The following is a 22,260-nucleotide window of genomic DNA, read 5'->3' on the forward strand; positions in this document are numbered from 1 at the left end:
TTAACAGAGTTATAAGCTTATAACTCTTAGTAGCGTTTTGTCCATGTAATCGTAAGCCAGACGGGCCAAAGGTGCCTTTCATGTAGCCAAATTTCCAATCTATCATATGGACCAAACATCATTAAGATTCTTAAGTAGTTCTTGAGTTATAGACATTTAAAGAAAAAAAGGGTAGGGGGGAATGGGCGTAAAGTAAATATTGTTAATTTTACCGAGATCTATTCAATTTGAAAATCTAAAACACATCCATGTAAAAGCTCAATTCCTTAGCTTTCATATGAAACAAGTTTTATGAAAATATACCAAGCGGTTACTGAGATATAGGCGGTAAAACTTAACCTTGAAGTAGCAAAATATCGCCAAATCCGAATGTAGAAGGTTTGGTGTTTAGCTACATATCTCTGCTAATTTGAGAGATATTGCTACAAAATTTGGTTTATTGGTAAATTGAGAATTCGGGATTTCCACAAGCTATTAAATACTTAATTATGTCTATTAGAAACAGAGTTATAAGCTTTTTTACTTTAACTAGCATTTTTGGTCATGTAATCGTAAAGCCAGGCGGGCCAAAGGTTGCCCATCATGTAGCCAAATTTCCAATCTATCATATGGATCAACATTCATTCAAATAGCTTAAGTAGTTCCTGAGTTATAACCATTTAAAGAAAATAGTCTGCAAAAATCCACCTACTAACAAATTATGGGGACCTGGTGTTTTTCAAATTTTTGGAAATTTCATTTTTTCCATTTTTTGAGGTATAAGAGGAATTTTGGATTTTACTTAATATCTCCGCGGTCTTTGAAGCTAATGGAATAAAATTTGACCGGTAGGTAGATAATTAAATAAGGAATAATGTTTTGGAAAGAAAATGTTGCCACGCCCACTAATAAGTGGAAAAAATGGGCGTAAACTAAATATTCCTAATTTTAACAAAAACTATTTCAATTTGAAATGATCAAACACAACCATGTAAAAATTGAATTCCTTAGCTTTCATATGAAGTAAGTTTTATGAAAATATATCAAGCGGTTTCTAAGTTATAGGCGATGAAACTTAACCTTGAAGTGGCAAAATATCGCCAAATCCGAATGTAGAAGGTTTGGGATTTAGCTGCATATCTCTGCTAATTTAAGAGATATTGCTACAAAATTTGGTTTATTGATAAATTGAGAATTCAGGATTTCCACAAGCTATTAGATACTTAATTATGTCTATTAGAAACAGAGTTATAAGCTTTTTTACTTTAACTAGCATTTTGGTCATGTAATCGTAAAGCCAGGCGGGCCAAAGGTTGCCCATTATGTAGCCAAATTTCCAATCTATCATATGGATCAACATTCATTCAAATAGCTTAAGTAGTTCTTGAGTTATAGCCATTTAAAGAAAATGGTCTGCAAAAATCCACCTACTAACAAATTATGGGGACCTGGTGTTTTACAAATTTTTGGAAATTTCAATTTTTCCATTTTTGTGGTTGAAAATAACTTTTCGTTTTTGCTCAATATCTCAAGGAGTTTTGCAGATAATTAAGTTAAATTTGGCTTGTGGATAGCTTAGAGTATGAGGAATAGTTTTATAAAAAACAAAATAATGCCACGCCCATTTCACTATAGAAAAAGTGGGCGTTAAATAAAAATAGCTATTTGAACAGTTTTTATTTACTTTATTACAAAGTTGTCTTATGAAACACATAGTTAGAGACTTGAACATTAAATTGATGAAAATTTTACGCCAGTAGCTCAGTTTTCGAGATATAGGCCTGCAAACATTACTTTAAAATGGTCAAATATTGTTAGTTTTGTCCGCAAAAGGTTTTTAGATTTTCATTAATATTTCAACTATAGATGGAAATTTTTGAAAAATATTTGTTACATTTTAATAAAATGGAACTTTATAGATTATTTTATCATTAAGTTTTTGTTTACATAATTTAATTAAATCAGATATAAGCTGCTAAACTTTTTCACCGGTTTATAACAAACCCAAGCGGACCAAAGGTTATTCCTTCATTTAGATTCAAATAAAACTGCTGATTTCTTTTATAGTTTCTGTTCAGTGTGTAAAATTTTTAATAAATAAAGTTTAAAAACAAAAAATAAAACAAAATTTAAAATGACAAAGTTGCACAAATTAAAAATAACGAATTGACGTTTTTTTTTTAAAGAATAATTTCATATCTCTTACTAAAATAATATGCTGTTAATAGAACGTAGTAGTTTTTACCAAGAAATCATTATAAAAGATTTCCAACCATCATCATAGATAATTTAAAGAAATGCGTGGCATTTTATATACTTTATGTATTTTGTAAAATAAAAAAAAACTAAACATAAGGAATGTCTTTGGCCACAATTGATTCTTTAATTGGATCTGGATCATCGCCCAATTTATAGCCCACTATACAAGTTAGATCCACTGGATTTTGTGTGGGATTAAGCAGTAAAACTACTTGATTAATGGGAGCCGAAGGTCTAAATGGTTTACTAGGTGCCATGGCCACATCTGTGGGCGGTAGTAAACGCACTTTGCAGGGCTGTAACATAAACAATTAATTAATATTATAGTGACCACATTAAATATTTCTCTACCTTCTTAACACTAGCTTCAAATTGAAAATCTTTAACTGGCAATTTGGATTTATTTGTCACCGCCATAACAATAACCGATACATGTTCGCCTGGACGATCAGCTGTGAAATTGAGTGTGACTTGTATGTCATCATCGTCTAAAAGTAAACGTTGTCCCTCATCTAGTGGTGTAACCTCGTCTAAATCTATTGTAATCTCGGCTAATGGTTTTAAAGTTACTGCACTTGTAACTTCAGTATTACTCTTAGGCTCTATTTCCTCTTTAACATCTAATACTTTTTCTTTAATTTCCAAATTTTCCACTTTATTTTCTTTTCCATTTAAGTCCTTAAAATCAGTCGTTAATTCATCTAAAATTGCTATGGTTTTATAATCTTCTTGAGTTTTTAAATTAGATTTGCTTTTATTATCTGCCACTTTAGCGGCGAGTAGTGATGTTTGTATTTTATCTTTAGCCATATCATTTAAAGTTAATTTTTCAGTTTCTCTGCAATTGTTAAACAAAATTAGTTAACATTTTTTAAGTCACAAACAATAAAAACTTACTTTTTGAAGGATAATAAGCGTTGTTCCTCCTTTAAACTCTGCTTAAACATTTCCTCACTTAATTTATCAATTTCTTTTAATTCCTTAAAACCCTGCGATTTTTTCTCTCTCTCCCTTACCATTCGTAACTGCTGTGGCTGCTAACTCCTTCGTTCCACTTTCAAATACACTAATGGGTTCTAATAAATCTAAATTGCCTAATAAATCCGAAGGATGATGCGGTTTATTATTAGTTAATGTATTATCATTAATGCTGCCAAAAATTTCACTTAATTCGTCTAATGTAGTATTATTAGCACTTGCAGGTTTGCTGCTATTGGTCGTCATTGTTGGTTTGGTATCTTGACTGGAAGTATTTATGGAGCCACCCAGTAGTTCTGAGAGTAAATCGGTGTTGACGGTAGTTGCAGTTGTTGTCTTTACAGTTAAAGCATCGAGGGGTTTTGTTAATTGCAATTCATTTTCGAAAAGTTCTTTATATCGTTGTATTACAACCATTAGAAGGTCTTTAGTGTTTAAGACATCCTCTGAAAATAAATTATGATTATGTGAAAGGTAATTTTTCAAAAATTAAGCAAATACTTAAGAAGTTTGGTTCTATGCAAAACTTTTACTTAATTTCAGTTCCAATTCAGATTGAGTTCAGTTCTAGTATAAATCTAGTTCACACATTTCCACATTTGTTCTAATTTAGTTTTATTTTAGTCCAGTTTCTTACAGATCAAGTTCAGTTCTAGTTTAATTGTATTTCAGGTCTAGCTCATGGCTCAAATTATGGCATACGATATCGATCGAAATCTCCACTTAGATTCTTTTGAGATTTCGATCGATATCGTATGCCGTAAATTGGGCCCTGTCCTACATCAGTTCTACTTCAATTTTAGTTTAGTTTAAGTTCAGTTTTACTTAGTTTTTAATTTAATAACTAATTCAGTTCAGTTTTAGTTCAGTTCTAGTTCAGATCTAGTTCATTTCTAGTTCAATTCTAGTTCAGTTCTAGTTCAGTTCTAGATTAGTTCTAGTTGAGTTCTATTTCAGTTCTAGTTCAGTTCTAGTTCAGTTATAGTTCAGTTATAGTTCAGTTATAGTTCAGTTCTAGTTCAGTTCTAGTTCAGTTATAGTTCAGTTATAGTTCAGTTCTAGTTCAGTTCTAGTTCAGTTTTATTTCAGTTCTAGTTCAGTTCCAGCTCAGTTCGCGTTCAGTTCCAGCTCAGTTCGCGTTCAATTCTAGTTCAGTTCTAGTTTACTTCTAGTTCAGTTCTAGTTCGGTTTTAGTTCAGTTCTAGTTCAATTCTAGTTCAGTTCTAGTTCAGTTCTAGTTCAGTTATAGTTCAGTTCTAGTTTAGTTCTAGTCCAGTCCTAGTTCAGTTCTATTTCAGTTCTAGTTCAGTTCTGGTTCAGTTCTAGATTAGTTCTAGTTCAGTTCTAGATCATTTCTAGTTCATTTCTAGTTCATTTCTAGTTCAGTTATAGTTCAGTTCTAGTTCAGTTTTAGTTCAGTTCTAGTTCAATTCTAGTTCAGTTCTAGTTAAGTTCAGTTTTAGTTCAGTTCTAGTTCAGTTCTATTTCAGTTCTAGTTCATTTCTAGTTCACTTCTAGTTCATTTATAGTTCATTTATAGTTCATTTCTAGTTCAGTTCTAGTTCAGTTCTAGTTCAATTCTAGTTCAGTTCTAGTTCAGTTCAGTCCTAGTTCAGTTCTAGTTAAGTTCAGTTCAGGTCTAGTTCAGTTCTAGTTCAGTTCTAGTTCAGTTCTAGTTCAGTTCTAGTTCAGTCCTAGTTCAGTTCTAGTTCAGTTCTAGTTCAGTTCTAGTTCAGTTCTAGTTCAGTTCTAGTTCAGTTCGAGTTCAGTTCTAGTTGAGTTCTAGTTCAGTTCTAGTTCAGTTCTAGTTCAGTTCTAGTTCAGTTCTAGTTCAGTTCTAGTTCAGTTCTAGTTCAGTTCTAGTTCAGTTCTAGTTCAGTTCTAGTTCAGTTCTAGTTCAGTTCTAGTTCAGTTCTAGTTCAGTTCTAGTTCAGTTCTAGTTCAAGTTCAGTTCTAGTTTAGTTCAAGTTCAGTTCAAGTTCAGTTCTAGTTCAATTCTAGATCAGTTCTAGTTCAGTTCTAGATCAGTTCTAGTTCAGTTCTAATTTAGTTCTAGTTCAGCTGTAGGTCAATGCTAGTTCGGGTCTATTTCTGTTTTAATTTGTGCTTGTAAACTTTAAGTTCAGTTCTAATTCTGTTGTAGTTAATTTCTAGTTCAGTTCTAGTTCCTTAACAAGATTATTTTAAAAACTTTTTTCACACTCACCCAAAAATTCCGGTTCTCCATCGCCCAAGAAATCCGGCCATCTCGCCATTTGCTCATTATGACTTTTACACGTATTATACAACTCCTGCATAATGTCCCTGCTATCTTCTCCAGGGGTATCTGAGCTATAGGAATTTAACATTTCATCCAGGACCTCCATCGTACTATCTATCTTCTTCAATTCACTTTTAAGATGACAAATGAATTCCGTACGTCTGGCCTCTTGATTAAAACGATGCTTAATCAGCAAATTGGCTTTTTTCCAATTCTCCTCTCCTCCCTGTTTCAATAGTTTGGCCACTAACTCATCATCCTTGCCCAGAAAGCTGGAACGTTGTTCGCGAACATTTGTTAAAGCGGGTGAATTGGAATTGTTGGTTGTTGGTCCATGAGCAAAATTGACTTGTCTTTTCAGATTATCATAGGCTTCTTGAATTTTTGTTTTATCCTGATGTTCTACCGTCCACAGCATAAGACATTCCATTATACGTTTCTTCGTGTCAACCGGAGCCGGTGGACCAGCATGTTTATCCAAAACTAAAGCAATTAGTTCATTGAGAAAAGTAAATTTAGCAGTCTTTTTTTGAAATTCTAAACCTCCCTTCGACATGCATTCCTCTAAAAGCTGTTAAGATAACAAAATATTGTTACCGATAAAAATTAAAAACAAAGAATTTTTAACCCCCAACTTACCCCTATAGCTCTTGCTGCCTCTGTGGTATTATTGGAATGCATTTTTTTAACAATTAATTCGTGAGCTTTGGTCACTAAATCGCTATTACTTTGTACCATCATACAAAACATTTGAACAGCTAAATTATCCACCTCCAGCTTGGCAGGATTGGTGACCCTCTCTATTAATGCGATTTAAATTTTATTATTTCGGGGATTTACCAGATTTTTTAAAATTTACTAATTGTATTTTACATTTTTTACAACTTACCCAACATTTCCTGCAATATATTTTCATCTGTAGTCATTTTTTGGACAATTTGTGGGAGCTTTGCACTATTTTAATAAGTTTTCCTACAATTTTTTTCGCAAATAAAAAGTTTTTCTTTCTTTGCGTTTTTCTTTCCTTTTTCATTCACAATAGTATAAGTAAAGAATAAAAGCTACCAGACTGTTCAATTTAATTAAAATTAAACTAATTAAGTGGCGGTTCACACAGGTAAACTTTTTTTGGGAAACTTTTGATTTTGTGTGTGAGAGAAAGAGATGGTTGATATTTCTTTCTCTCACACACAAAATCAAAAGTTTCCCAATGAAAGTTTACCTGTGTGAACCGGCACTAATTAATGTTTATTTAATAAAAATATTTAAGTTAGAGATATTTGTAAGAAAAATTGTTAAAAAGCTAATAATAATGCTAATAGACTAACATTTTTTGTTAAATTCCCTACAAGAAATGTATGACCGAAACTAACACATACAAATGATTTCACTAACACTCTTGCAACATTTTTTTATAAAATTGCTAAAAAAAATAGTTAATGGATAATTCCATCAATAATGACAGTCAAATGACCGGTAAAATGACTGTTGATGTACCCAATGTGTGGTAAAGGGTTTCATTTGCATATGAAAGAGTGAAACAACTACATTTGACTGTACTGTGTTTTAGAGTTATATTTTTCGACGTTATAAATTATTATTTCTGTAAAAGCCAAAGATCAAGAAGCGAAAAATTTTAAAAACAAGTCTAAATTATTGAAAATAAAGAGAATTATTATAAACAGAATTTAAAAATAGTGCAGGAAGTGGAGCTGAAGATAAACACTTCGGAGTTTAATCAATCTATGGTAACATGATTACTTACTTTTAATTTTTATATTTCGATATTCATATGTATTTCTTACAGACAACTTATTTCCACAAATTAAAAGGAGCATCAGCGGATTTAAGATCCTGCGAGGTATGTAAAATGGTGAAATGATTGTTAATTTATGTACATGCTTATTATATTAATAAATTAACAAATATATATCTTAAAATATTAATAAATTGTGTTTTATTATAAATTGGTATAGCCGTCACATTTGACGGATATATTCATCACATATGATTAGTCAACAATGACCGATAAATACATCATTTTTAATTGTTAACTGTGATAGATATATCCATCAAGCATGATCAGTCAATCCTGACTAATATTTATGTCATCCTTGGTTAGTAAACAAGCAAAAGAGTGAGGAGCTCAAATATATGTTTTAAAGTCGATGAATTCATAAGTGCAAGGGAGAAGAAAAATCACATGTACACAAATGTTTCCATCACTTTTGTCCATTTGCCTTAAGAAACTGATAGAAACTTTGCTTTACGCTGTGATAGAAATAATACATCAGTAGTGCCAGTCAAATGACCTATCAAATGACTGTCACTGTTCTTGTAGGGTTATAATTATTTTTATGTATTATAAAACATTTTAAAAAACGCTTTAATTGTTAAGAAAAAACAAAGATATGGCAACCTTATATTAAGTATTTTTTTAGTTTTCTTTGTGTTTGTCATTCTCAACATTTTACTAATCGATGTTTTTTAGCAAAATTTTTCACTTTTTCCAGTGAAAATTTAATTTTGCATTTGTTTCCGGGAAATTTTGTAAAAAATCAACTATATATGTGATCTATAAGTGCAATATTATAAAAATAACAACAAATAAATTAAATTACGGTAGAAATGGGAGCATTTACCAGCCGTCAAAATGGAGCCATTGAGGAGGCTGAACAGATGCCAACAACCACGCCTACAAATATCCTCCGCGTTCGGGCAACTTTTTGGCAGCCACTTTATAATGGGGCGGTGAACGTTTCGACACACCTCAACCGGAATCATATCTTTTCGGTGAAAATGCCGACCTTAACTTTTTGGGCAATCGCCCGACTGCATTTCTTATCCCCCACCCCAAGCCAATGAACCCACAAAGACTTTAAAAAGTTTGGTCAACATACGTAAAGAGTCGGTACGTTTTGTTAAGGTACCCAAAGAAAAACAAGCCGATGATCAGGCTGATGGTAATTATTTGACTGCAGTAGCGGGTGAAGAACAAAATCCTCCACCGTGTTTGTACAACATTGAGTTTACTTTTGACTCGGATGCCAAGTGCGCTATCACCATTTATTACTTCTGCAGTGAAGAAGTTAGTCCAAGTGGTGTGACTCTAACACCACGTGATGGTTTGACCTCGGAGAACTTATCACTTTGATAAGGAATTAATCAATACTTTTCCCAACCAACTCATGTTTTCAATCCTCAACTAATACCAGAAGATGACTTGATCTATATCCCGGCAAGGAACAATATCCTGTGGCCATACACTGTGTGGTCGAGGAGGGCAATGAGGAATGTCGTCAGTCTCATACAACAATTTGTGTTATTGATCATCATCCTGAAAGCAATAGTTATGTTTTAAGAGCCTTGAACAGAAAATATTTGTTGATGGCTTGTGCTATTTGCTGCAGGAGATTTATGGTATAGAAAACAAGGTAAGTTTTATTTATTTCTGACGAGATTTGCCATTGAAAACAATCTTGAATATTTTAGGCCATTAACAAAAGTTCTATTGATGAAGACTTGGATGATCATGGCAGTGAATGTGTCATCTGTATGAGTGAAACCCGTGATACTCTCATCTTGCCATGTCGTCACTTGTGTTTGTGTTATTCATGCGCAGATTCTCTGCGCTATCAAGCCAACTGTTGTCCCATATGTCGGGCACCATTTCGCGCTCTTCTCCAAATAAGAGCTGTACAAAAGGGTGTTAATAATCATGTTTTACATCAAAATACTCCCCACTTCAGCTGCCGGAGAACCTTTGGCGTGTGAACATCAAGTACCGCCAGGTTTTATACCAGTTTCCCTTGATTGAGGCCTTAAATGGTCCTCCACAATATGTGGGCACTCGTCGTGGTGTAGGAGATGGCAACGATATGATTGATGGCGGCAATGGAGGCTCTGTGGTTAATGGTGCTCAACCGAACATCACAAAGCCACTTCTCCCTACAAGCCCACAAGTCAAAGACGATCTAAGGGCAAGAAAAATGCTTCTACATCGACTAACTCCAATGAAATGGCTACCATGACCAATAGCAATTCATCTTCGAATGGCGGTGCGGCCACACAAGGAAAAGATAATTCCGATGAATCGGGTACCGAGGTGAAAGTCCTAGATAAACGTGCTTCACAAGATAAGCTTCAAATTGTCAATGAACGCCACAGTTTAAAAGTACCCAAATCTCATAAAAGGCATTCCAAAACCACAACTGCAAATCCGGAAATGACTTCCACTGCTACTAATACCCATGATGAGGGTGACGATGATAGTGAAAATGAAAAGTTATCACCTTTACTCTCACCTGGCAGCAAATGTAAGCCCATACCGCCACAGTTGGCAAAATCTCTGACTGGTTCAGAATTGGATAATGAAGCTGAAGATGATGATCAAAATAGCATGTTGTCAGAGCCCATGGTTGAGTTTAAGCCCAAGAAAAGTACTTCTTTTAAGAAGCACAAAAAGGCTATAGATAATAAATCAGACAAAATAACCAGTCCTATTGAGACTACTACAACATTGGCTCCCGGTGTTATACCTCCGCCACCCTCGGCAGTTGTCAATGAAGATTCTGATTATTATACACCGGAAGATCCACAAAAATTCCATTTTAAGCCCATTGTGTCCCGATAAAGCTAAAACTCTTACCAGTGCTGGTGAAAATTAAAGAACTCTTTGGTAAAAAGAATCTTCACAAGAATCAACGTCAGTGGGTAATATTGTTGGTTCTGGTGGCACGGGACTCTCCACTACAGCCTGCTCTACAGGCGCAGTTGACTTAAAAGGCAACAATGTCAGCTCTCTACCAGGTAATTTCTACTTTTTATACCCCCACTAAGATCCAAGCTAATATTTTCTTTTTCAATTCCTCAGATATGTTAGATAGCCCTGTCAGTGCTACTTCTGCCTCCACTCGCAGTTCCAGTGACAGTTATTCGTCTAGCTCGTCCACCAAACAACTTTTAAGTTCAAATCCCAATACCGCAGCTGCGGCTAATATCATAGTGGATGATAAAACATCTTTACAAAATGCCGTTAATGTTTAGATTTTTAACTTGATAAGTTTTATGTCCCTATTTTAATGTTATTATTATGCATCTCTAAATGTTTAAATTTATTCATTTATAGTAAAAATTTATATTTTATTTTTTAGGTATTTTTTTTTTTTTTTAATTATTTACTTCATTGTTTGGTTTTAATTGGCGAGGGTAGTATATTTTTTAATTTTTCTTATTTAAAAATTATGTTTGTGTAGTTTTTAAATATATCATATATACTTACGTATTCATAAATAAATAAAAGTAAAAGAAGTTTTAATAAACTTCTCAATATTCAATAAATTACAATGACATATTTACAAAATATTAAATGGACTTAATAAAAAAAGTATTTAAATCAATATTCTCAAGAAACAGTGTTTTCTTCTCACTTCTAGATAAGTTTAGTTGTAATTCAGTTTTGTTTAGTTCTATTTCGGTTCCGATTCGGTTCTGGTTCTGGTTAAGTTTCAGTTCTAGTTCAGTTATATGTAGTTCTAGTTCACTTCTACTTCAGTTCCAGCTAAGTTCTAGTTTGATTCTAGATTAGTTCTTGTTCAGTTTAGTTTTTTTCGGGTTAGTTCAGTTCTTATTTGTTTCCAGATTTGTTCCATTTCAATTCTTGTTAAGTTCTGATTCAATTCTAGTTCAATTCCATTTCAGTTATACTACAGTTCGAGTTTATTTCTAGTTAAACTTTTCTATATTTTTGCAAAAAATTCGACAAAAATTTCTAGAAAATAACTCGAAAAATTTGAAAATACTATAAAATTTCGAAAACATCATAAAAACATTTTTTTACCACAAAAAAAAAAAAACAAACAATTATGATTTAACACTTATTTTTTTGTGTTTGTAAGCGTGTACATAAACACCATCAATTATTTAGGTTTTAGTAAAATAAATAACTTCAAAAATAAATTCTTAAAGATTTAAAAGAAGCGAGTATACTATTACAAATAGCATTTAATTTAAAAAACAAATATTTTGTGAAATAAACAATTACTGATTTATAATCATTATTAGATGCAAATTAACTACTTGTATGATCATCATCATTATTATTGTTGTTACTGCTATTATTGTTGTTGTTGTTATCATTATCATTATGATTATTAATATTATCACCCGTTGTTGTATTATTACTACTATCATCGTTTTGTGTATTTTGTTGTGAATTATTTTCATTAGAATTTTGTTGAGTTGAATTTGAGTTATTACGTTCTCGATTGCGTAATGAGTGAATACAAGCCAACATACGTATCATGAATGCTGCGGGCACGGTAATGGTGTCTTTGGTTTGTTCCAACATAATGGCATTACGTTCCATTAACTAAAAAAAGAATTTATTAATTAAATTATTATAAAATACATACATTCTCTTTAAAGTCTTACAATTTCTGCTGCCTCTTCATCAAATCCTTTCTCTTGCAAGACGGGAGCCCAGATTTTGACATCATAATCTATACCTGAACTGGCCAAATAAGGCAATTCTGGATGCGGCTGCAGACAATTGACAACATGTTGATCGGCCTGCATTAACATCACCAATTTGCCAGTGCGTCTATCCCAGGTGAATATGTGACCACAATCTGAGCCACACATTACATAGTTATGCCCCAAAATGTAGCCTCTTTGATCATGGTGCGGGCATTACGATGACCAGTATATTTCATGCGTAAATAATCATAGACAATTTCTCTAGTTTCCATTTCTAATCCGCCAGTTCCTTATTTAGTGAAGCAGCATCTACTTGAAATTGTGCAGATCGAGGACTTTGAGTTTCGCATTCAGTTGAAAGTTTCAAAACATTTCAACATCTTCAGAAGTGGGGGCCAGATTTGTCGAGCCGTATCATTAGCTGAAGTCTGTTCTCTGTTAGCTATTAAGCCATTGGCTGCAGCTCGTCGCCAAGCTGCTATTGAAGTGGACGGGCGTGAATCTATAAAACAATATCGGGTGTAGCAATTTTGGTCGAAAATTTTAATTAAATTTTCTATAGAAATTTGTTTAGTTCAGTTTAACTTCTGTTCAGTCCAGTTCAGTTCTAGTTAGACTTCCAGTTCAGTTCTAGTTCAGTTCTAGTTATACTTCCAGTTCAGTTCTAGTTCAGTTCTAGTTCAGTTCTAGTTCAGTTCTAGTTCAGTTCTAGTTCAGTTCTAGTTCAGTTCTAGTTCAGTTCTAGTTCAGTTCTAGTTCAGTTCTAGTTCAGTTCTAGTTCAGTTCTAGTTCAGTTCTAGTTCAGTTCTAGTTCAGTTCTAGTTCAGTTCTAGTTCAGTTCTAGTTCAGTTCTAGTTCAGTTCTAGTTCAGTTCTAGTTTAGTTCTAGTTCAGTTCTAGTTCAGTTCTAGTTCAATTCTAGTTCAGTTCTAGTTCAGTTCTAGTTCAGTTCTAGTTCAGTTCTAGTTCAGTTCTAGTTCAATTCTAGTTCAGTTCTAGTTCAGTTCTAGTTCAGTTCTAGTTCAGTTCTAGTTCAGTTCTAGTTCAGTTCTAGTTCAGTTCTCGTTCAGTTCTAGTTCAGTTCTAGCTCAGTTCTAGTTCAGTTATAGTTCAGTTATAGTTCAGTTCTGCATTCGAAAATTTTAATAAAATCGGAATTCTACCTTCACTAGTGGTTTCTGTGCCAACCACTGAAGCTTCGGCAGCAGCTGCTGCCGCTTGATTTTCTCTGGCCTCTTGTATTTGATTTGTTATGCCCATACGTGTTCGAGGATCGTTTAGCATACGAGATATCACCTCTGTCATGCGACTCATTATATTGGGCTGCAATTGAGGTCTTACTTGTCCTACATCTACCCTACCATTCGCCTCCCTTTCAGGTCTAGCATCTGGTCCAGTATCCGACCAATCGCCTCTCAAACGTAATCGCCTCGTAACTTGTTCTGCAGTCATTGCAGGCGGCGGAGAATTTCCACGATTTGCCACATAACGACCCTTAGACAAATCATCAACATTAATTCCCTCATGTTTCAGGTCAAATAAATATAAATATTCCGAGGAATAAGAGACCAAAAGTTCGGTTTCTTCGGGACTATAACGTATGCAAGTTATTCGATACTGACGACTACTAGGCAGTGGTATAGGATAAGCTTTAACCGGCCTGGTGTGCTTATCAGCGGTGGCTATTGAGCTATCATTAAAATCAATTACAGATAAATAACGTCGATCGTATATGCGTACAATAGCATCTGAACTTCCCACCGCCAAATAATTTGAACTAATTGGCGACAAATCGATGGCATTAACCGCAGTGGGGCTTAAAATCAATATGTTATCTTTGCAACAGGTTTTATGACAACCCGATATTTGTCTCAAGTCAAAGAGCCTTACAGTGCCATCCTCACCACAACTCATAAACGAACGCGGTTCATTAGGCATCGTCAAGACCTCATAAGTTGTGGCACTTTTATGACAATTAAAATAATGAACAGTCGATTCAGCATCAGGACTTCTCTCATAAACTGGTGCTCCATTTTCCATACCATTAAAATGGGATTTCGATCGCTTCAGATAGGGAGCCATTAATTCAGTATACAAAACGATGCCATCTCCCGAACATGAAACTATTGCTTGATCATTTGACTGTGGCATAAAACGTGCACTAAATATATTAGCCCGATGTGCTGTTTTACATTTCAACAGAACTTCTTGATTATTGGGATTTGTTACGGCTATAAATTGATCATCGGAACCCGATAGCAAATATTCGCCCGTACTATTCCAATGTATGGTATTGACACAACCAGAATGTACGGGCAGACGGCATAAAAGTCCCAAACGTTGTACGTAATCGAGGGAATCTTTGGTGCTAGCAATTAAATTGCGTTGTGTAAGGCGTGGTTCAATATAATCTCTTTGTAAAACGCTGCGAAACACGCTATTCCGAGAATGCATGTCACGCGGCATTGCCACCACTGTTAATTGTTGATTTCAATAGCTGAAATTGAAATTGAGAAAAGTGGACAATATTAGAACTTTTTATGTATTCACTCCGAATCAAAGTAAATCTTAAAGAAAAGTTCACTTTGAATCGGAGTTATATTACTTAAAGGAAACATAAAGGAAAATTTACTGAATTTGTTAAAAATGATTTCAAAACATATTTTTACATTTCTAAATGCATTTAAATTTTATATTAACAATTCAGTGTTCTTTTTTAATCACAATTTTATATAGATTTTTTGTATTACAATATCACATTACATATTTTATAAAAAAAAAGCAAAAAACAAATAAAACTTTTTAATAACAATTTAAATTTATTAATGATTTGCAGAATTATTTTAATCTTTAGGCAGATTTTATATTAATCATACTTTTCACCCGCTACAAAAACCTTTAACCGTATGAATATTATGTTCAAAACTTTAACTTTTTAAATGAAATCAAATTTTAGAACTTATCACAATATAAACAAATGTTTTGTTTAATTACTAATTGTTTATATATAAAAAAATATTAAATAATAACTTAAGTAAAGATCTATATATATTTATTTATTATACATATGTATGTATACATTAGGGGGGTTAGTCTGTATATATGTATGTACATATTCCGTAAACGAAATTTTGCGACACAGAACTGAACTAGAACTGAACTAGAACTGAACTAGAACTGAACTAGAACTGAACTAGAACTGAACTAGACTGAACTGAACTGAACTAGAACTGAACTAGAACTGAACTAGAACTGAACTAGAACTGAACTAGAACTGAACTAGAACTGAACTAGAACTGAACTAGAACTGAACTAGAACTGAACTAGAACTGAACTAGAACTGAACTAGAACTGAACTAAAACTGAACTAGAACTGAACTAAACTGAACTAGAACTGAACTAGAACTGAACTAGAACTGAACTAGAACTGAACTAGAACTGAACTGAACTAGAACTGAACTAAACTGAACTAGAACTGAACTAGAACTGAACTAGAACTGAACTAGAACGAACTAGAACTGAACTAGAACTGAACTAGAACTGAACTAGAACTGAACTAGAACTGAACTAGAACTGAACTAGAACTGAACTAGAACTGAACTAGAACTGAACTAGAACTGAACTAGAACTGAACTAGAACTGAACTAGAACTGAACTAGAACTGAACTAGAACTGAACTAGAACTGAACTAGAACTGAACTAGAACTGAACTAGAACTGAACTAGAACTGAACTAGAACTGAACTAGAACTGAACTAGAACTGAACTAGAAACTGAACTAGAAAACTGAAACTAGAACTGAACTAGATCTGAACTAGACAAAACTATAACTAAACTAGAACTGAACTAGATCTGAACTAGAACTAAACTAGAACTGAACTAGAACTGAACTAGAGCTAAACTAGAACTGAACTAGAACTGACTAGAACTGAACTAGAACTGAACTAGAACTGAACTAGAACTGAACTAGAACTGAACTAGAACTGAACTAGAACTGAACTAGAACTGAACTAGAACTGAACTAGACTGAACTAGAATTGAACTAGAACTGAACTAGAACTGAACTAGAACTGAACTAGAACTGAACTAGAACTGAACTAGAACTGAACTAGAACTGAACTAGAACTGAACTAGAACTGAACTAGAACTGAACTAGAACTGAACTAGAACTGAACTAGAACTGAACTAGAACTAGAACTGAACTAGAACTGAACTAGAACTGAACTAGAACTGACTAGAACGACTAGAACTGAACTAGAACTGAACTAGAACTGAACTAGAACTGAACTAGAGCTGAACTAGAACTGAACTAGAACTGAACTAGAACTGAACTATAACTGAACTAGAACTGAACTAGAACTGAACTAGAACTGACTAATCTGAACTAGAACTGAACTAGAACTGAACTAGAAACTGAACTAGAACTGAACTAGAACTGAACTAGAACTGAACTAGAACTGAACTAGAAACTGAACTAGAATGAACTAGAACTGAACTAGAACTGACCTAGAACTGAACTAGAACTGAGAACTAGAACTGAACTAGAACTGAACTAGAACTGAACTAGAACTGAACTAGAACTGAACTAGAACTGAACTAGAACTGAACTAGAACTGAACTAGAACTGAACTAGAACTGAACTAGAACTGAACTAGAACTGAACTAGAACTGAACTAGAACTGAACTAGAACTGAACTAGAACTGAACTAGAACTGAACTAGAACTGAACTAGAACTGAACTAGAACTGAACTAGAACTGAACTAGAACTGAACTAGAACTGAACTAGAACTGAACTGAACTAGAACTGAACTAGAACTGAACTAGAACTGACTAGAACTGAACTAGACTGAACTAGAACTGAACTAGAACTGAACTAGAACTGAACTAGAACTGAACTAGAAACTGAACTAGAACTGACTAGAACTGACCTAGCCCCGCCCTGCCCTAGCTGCCCTAGCCCTGAACTAGAACTGCCCTCGCCCTGCCCTAGCCCTGCCCTCGCCCTGCCCTCGCCCTGAACTAGAACTGAACTAGAACTGAACTAGAACTGAACTAGAACTGAACTAGAACTGAACTAGAACTGAACTAGAACTGAACTAGATCTGAACTAGAACAAAACTATAACTAAACTAGAACTGAACTAGATCTGAACTAGAACTGAACTAGAACTGAACTAGAACTGAACTAGAGCTAAACTAGAACTGAACTAGAACTGAACTAGAACTGAACTAGAACTGAACTAGAACTGAACTAGAACTGAACTAGAACTGAACTAGAACTGAACTAGACTGAACTAGAACTGAACTAGAACTGAACTAGAACTGAACTAGAACTGAACTAGAACTGAACTAGAACTGAACTAGAACTGAACTAGAGCCTGAACTAGAACTGAACTAGAACTGAACTAGAACTGAACTAGAACTGAACTAGAACTGAACTAGAACTGAACTAGAACTGAACTAGAACTGAACTAGAACTGAACTAGAACTGAACTAGAACTGAACTAGAACTGAACTAGAACTGAACTAGAACTGAACTAGAACTGAACTAGAACTGAACTAGAACTGAACTAGAACTGAACAGAACTGAACTAGAACTGAACTAGAACTGAACTAGAACTGAACTAGAACTGAACTAGAAACTGAACTAGAAACAGAACTAGAACTGAACTAAACAGAACTAGAACTGACTAAACATGAACTAGAACTGAACTAGAACTGAACTAGAACCGAACTAGAACAGAACTAGAACTGAACTAGAACTGAACTAGATCTGAAATAGAACTGAAGGTGCACCCTAATATACTATGTATATGTATGTATGTTTATATACTCTATGTACATTAAAATATATTTATAACAAAAAATTTGGTTTTCGAACACACAATCATCTTTCTTGTCTAAATTATTCGAAGTTAACATTTATTGAGATAAGATTAAAATACCAACACATTAAGTTTGAAATAAAAACAAAAAATAATTTTTAAAACGTTTTTATTCACATGTTTGTTGAAAAGTGAGCTAAAATTTAAGCAAACAAAAAATATTTTGTGTAATTCTATGTGGGCAAAAATTATAAAAAACTTGTCTCACATTGAGGCAGGTTCTATACTTATACAAAATTGAAATGTGTTTAAGCATTCAACCCTGATGAGTAACCTTGACTTTAAGTTTTAAAGTGTCCTGCTATTTATATTTTTAAATTGACATTTTGTCATATTAATAGTTGCCATAAAACAACTTGACACTTAACAGTTATTGTTGTAAGTTGAACAGAGGAAGTTTATTTTAAAAAGTGAACAACAGGAAATAAGGTATTTAGTTTTGTATTAGAAACCAAATACTTTAACTAGGATAAATCATTTTAATACCTACCTACTTATAGTTAAAAGTTTCTCTATATTTCACTTAAAAATTGTAAAAAACTGTTAAAATTTTCAAATCTACACCAAAATTTTATTATTTTTTGTAATTTTAATAAAATTTAATTATACACTTGCTATTTTATTTTTGAAAACTCATTCACTAAAGTGTTAATATTGATAAAATCAAAGCGATAGCCAGAGTAGATGTTGTCGTCATTGAATAATTTTGAAAAAATAATAAATAGACCTACACACCGTGGTGTTACAAGTAAAATAAATCAACAAAAGTATTTTTTTTTTTTTAATTTTTGTTAAACCCTTTAATAAATAATTATAATTTAAAGGCTTACTTTACCAAAAATCAATTCAATCATAGTATCAAAATTTTATGAGGATCACTTTAAAACAGAAAACATAACCGATATGGTCCCTTATACGGAGAAATAATTGTCCGTATAACTTTTAACAGAACTGTACATATATGTACATACATATAGATTGGTACACATATGCATATGATGTGTTTTAAGAAATGAAAAATAGAAGAGGAAAATACAAAAACATGACACAGAATGATGGACGAATGCAACAAAAAGTTGGCTATGCTCCCACTAGCTAAACTAAAACAAAAAAAAAAAAAAAACATCTAACGAACCTTTATGCAGAACGACACTATCAAACAAACCCAGCAACCAACTGTCAGTTATTCTAAGGAAAAAAAGAACAACAATTGAATTTAATAAAATTTAATCAATAAGAAGACGGCTTTTACTTATGAAGTGTATATGGATGTGTATTTAGTTTTATAGTTTACAATACTATAGTGAATAGTGTATATATTAGTTGGTGCAGATGTTTGCGACGCCTATATTATTGATTGTATATCAGAATCATAAGCAGAACTACTCCAAAAGTTGAAAATGAAACTATATTTATAATTAAACTAGAAATTAACCAATCCTAATTGTAAATTCGCTAAAATAGAACTAGAAATGAACTGGAAGTAAAGCTAGAACTGTACAAGAACTAGAGCTCAAGTAGAATTGAACTGTACTAGAACTGAACTAGAACTGAACTAGAAACTGAACAGAACTGAACATAACTGAATTAGAATGAACTAGAACTGACTAGAACTGAACTGAACTAGAACTGAACTAGAACTGAACTAATGAACTAGAACTGAACTGAACTAGACTACTGAACTAGAACTGAACTAGAACTGAACTAGAACTGAACTAGAACTGAACTAGAACTGAACTAGAACTAGAACGAACTAGAACTGAACTAGAACTGACTAGAACTGAACTAGAACTGAACTAGAACTGAACTAGAACTGACTAGAACTGAACTAGAACTAGACTAGAAAACTGAACTAGAAAACTGAACTAGAATCTGAACTAGAACTGAACTAGAACTGAACTAGAACTGAACTAGAACTGAACTAGAACTGAACTAGAACTGAACTAGAACTGAACTAGAACTGAACTAGAACTGAACTAGAACTGAACTAGAACTGAACTAGAACTGAACTAGAACTGAACTAGAACTGAACTAGAACTGAACTAGAACTGACTAGAACTGAAGCTAGAACTGAACTAGAACTGAACTAGAACTGAACTAGAACTGAACTAGAACTGAACTAGAACTGAACTAGAACTGAAACTAGAACTGAACTAGAACTGAACTAGAACTGAACTAGAACTGAACTAGAACTGAACTAGAACTGAACTAGAACTGAACTAGAACTGAACTAGAACTGAACTAGAACTGAACTAGAACTGAACTAGAACTGAACTAGAACTGAACTAGAACTGAACTAGAACTGAACTAGAACTGAACTAGAACTGAACTAGAACTGAACTAGAACTGAACTAGAACTGAACTAGAACTGAACTAGAACTGAACTAGAACTGAACTATAACTGAACTAGAACTGAACTAGAAACTGAACTAGAACTGAACTAGAACTGAACTAGAACTGAACTAGAACTGAACTAGAACTAGAACGACTAAACTGAACTAGAACTGAACTAGAACTGAACTAGAACTGAACTAGAACTGAACTAGAACTGAACTAGAACTGAACTAGAACTGAACTAGAACTGAACTAGAACTGAACTAGAACTGAACTAGAACTGAACTAGAACTGAAACTAGAACTGAACTAGAACTGAACTAGAACTGAAGTAGAACTGAACTAGAACTAAACTAGAACTGAACTAGAAATGAGCATTATCTTCTAGAAATAGGGTATCATAAAGTCGAGCTTTACCTTCTTACTTGTTTTGTTTGTTGTGTATATTAATAAACAAGCATTAGATAGTGGTGGTGCCTGGTGATTGATAGTGGTAGCTATAGGCAAGTGTTCATTATTGCAAATTACTAGGTGATGGCTAGCAAGGTGGGGTGTAACAGCAAGCAAATGCCAAAAAAAATACTTTTAGATAAATATGTAGCTTTTGCATACATAAAATAAATTATATTATAAGGAACTTACAAAATTTATTATAAATTGCATTGATATTATGAAAAGTCATTTTCGACAAAACAAGAAAAAAGAAACATACTGGTATACCTATGTACATACATATGTATATTTACACACAATTAATTTGTGAAAAATACCAGCATATGGTGAGCTTTTTTATGATGTTGTTTTTTATAGATACCCTACAAAAGAATGCGTTTGTGTTGTTGGATGTAACACAGAAAAAGTACTGGGTTCAGGCACCTGCAAGAAAGACAATAGACTCGAAAACAGAATTTAAATTAATTTTCAATAGGGATTTCACCAAATCTGTCAGAAATTCGTTAAATAGATTTATGTTTTAGAAAAATTGAACCGCATTTTGACCTAGGTCATAAACATATGTACATACATATGTAATTTCTTTTCAGAATATCATTTAAACATAGCTTATCATATTAGTAAGATTAATTTTACTTGAATCCCAAACCTTCCAATAAATTGTATATGGATTCAACTGAACTGATCTAGAATTGAAGTAGGATTGAACTATAACTGAACTAGAACTAAAATTTAATTAAAAACTGAACTAACAAGTTTTATATGGATTCAAAGATAAGTTTCTTCAGTCCATTTAAAAGGTCTCGTCGGGAATAAATCGCTTCATTATATCGTTATTCAAATAAAATGTCATAGGTAGGTATGTTCTAAAAAAACGTGACAATTCTGCGAAAATCATTTCATCCCTCACAAATATTTTAATATTATTGATAACAGTCATTACAATAAATTCCTTTAGACTCGAACCATTATATGTCCTTGCCCACATACAGAGCCTTCTGGTGTACAGCAACATACGGTCGACGAGAACCAACTACTTTTTTTCTTATTTGTTTATTTATGCGACAATTATTAAATACAAAAAAAATTGTTTTCTTTTTTATTAAATTTTTCATCTTACGTGTGTGCAAGAAAATGTTTTTCCTTTTTTTTTTAAACAAAATGCGTTTCAGGTGCTTGGCCCTCGCAAAAGTTCACTTGATTCTTGGCGTATGCAAGAATGACATTGATTTTTTACAAAAATAAGAATAATTTTGTTTTTCACTTGAATTTCTTTATAAATTTTGTTTATTTTTACCTTAATATCGTAAATATTATGAACTCAATACACAATATACTAGAACTGCTGTGGACAACTTTGTTTTTAATTTTATATGCAGTTTTTTAAACCCCTATAACACCGTTATTGTTGTTAATTAATTAAAATCTCATAAGAAACTAATAAAAAAGCATAGAATACAATAATTTTTCAGAATTTTTGCATTCTCTCTTTTTTTTTTTTGCTTTTATGCTCTATTTATTATCTTCTTCTTCTTCTTTTTTCTTGTTGACTCTCTCACTTTTGACAGCTGTTGGTTATTTACTTCATCAGCTGTTTTTTTTTTTGGCCAGTTTGTTTACACCTTATATTTCTTATTT

At 33.0% G+C, this 22,260-nt stretch overlaps 2 protein-coding genes and 1 pseudogene across 2 annotated transcripts; 1 reads left to right on the plus strand and 2 right to left on the minus strand.

Annotated features, from left to right (window-relative positions):
- Positions 1-2,284: 2,284 nt before the first annotated feature.
- LOC119613097 (ADP-ribosylation factor-binding protein GGA3-like) lies at positions 2,285-6,508 on the minus strand. Its single transcript, XM_037969038.1, is given in 7 exon segments — positions 2,285-2,534; positions 2,590-3,076; positions 3,136-3,249; positions 3,251-3,662; positions 5,423-6,047; positions 6,116-6,276; positions 6,366-6,508. Coding segments are annotated over 7 exon segments (2,046 nt in total). The 5' UTR covers positions 6,403-6,508; the 3' UTR covers positions 2,285-2,324.
- Positions 6,509-7,980: 1,472 nt separating this feature from the next.
- LOC119613099 lies at positions 7,981-10,759 on the plus strand (annotated as a pseudogene).
- Positions 10,760-11,338: 579 nt separating this feature from the next.
- Positions 11,339-22,054, minus strand: LOC119613096 (DDB1- and CUL4-associated factor 6-like). The gene is given in 7 exon segments (XM_037969037.1): positions 11,339-11,846; positions 11,909-12,129; positions 12,132-12,233; positions 12,236-12,282; positions 12,284-12,455; positions 13,116-14,449; positions 21,920-22,054. Coding segments are annotated over 6 exon segments (2,145 nt in total). The 5' UTR covers positions 14,419-14,449; positions 21,920-22,054; the 3' UTR covers positions 11,339-11,546.
- Between the last annotated feature and the right edge of the window lie 206 nt (positions 22,055-22,260).

This window comes from Lucilia sericata, unplaced genomic scaffold (genome assembly GCF_015586225.1).
Source record: "Lucilia sericata isolate MDLA Ls3-8-SP2 unplaced genomic scaffold, ASM1558622v1 Contig001973F_arrow, whole genome shotgun sequence".
In the NCBI taxonomy this organism is placed as follows: Eukaryota; Metazoa; Arthropoda; class Insecta; order Diptera; family Calliphoridae; genus Lucilia; species Lucilia sericata.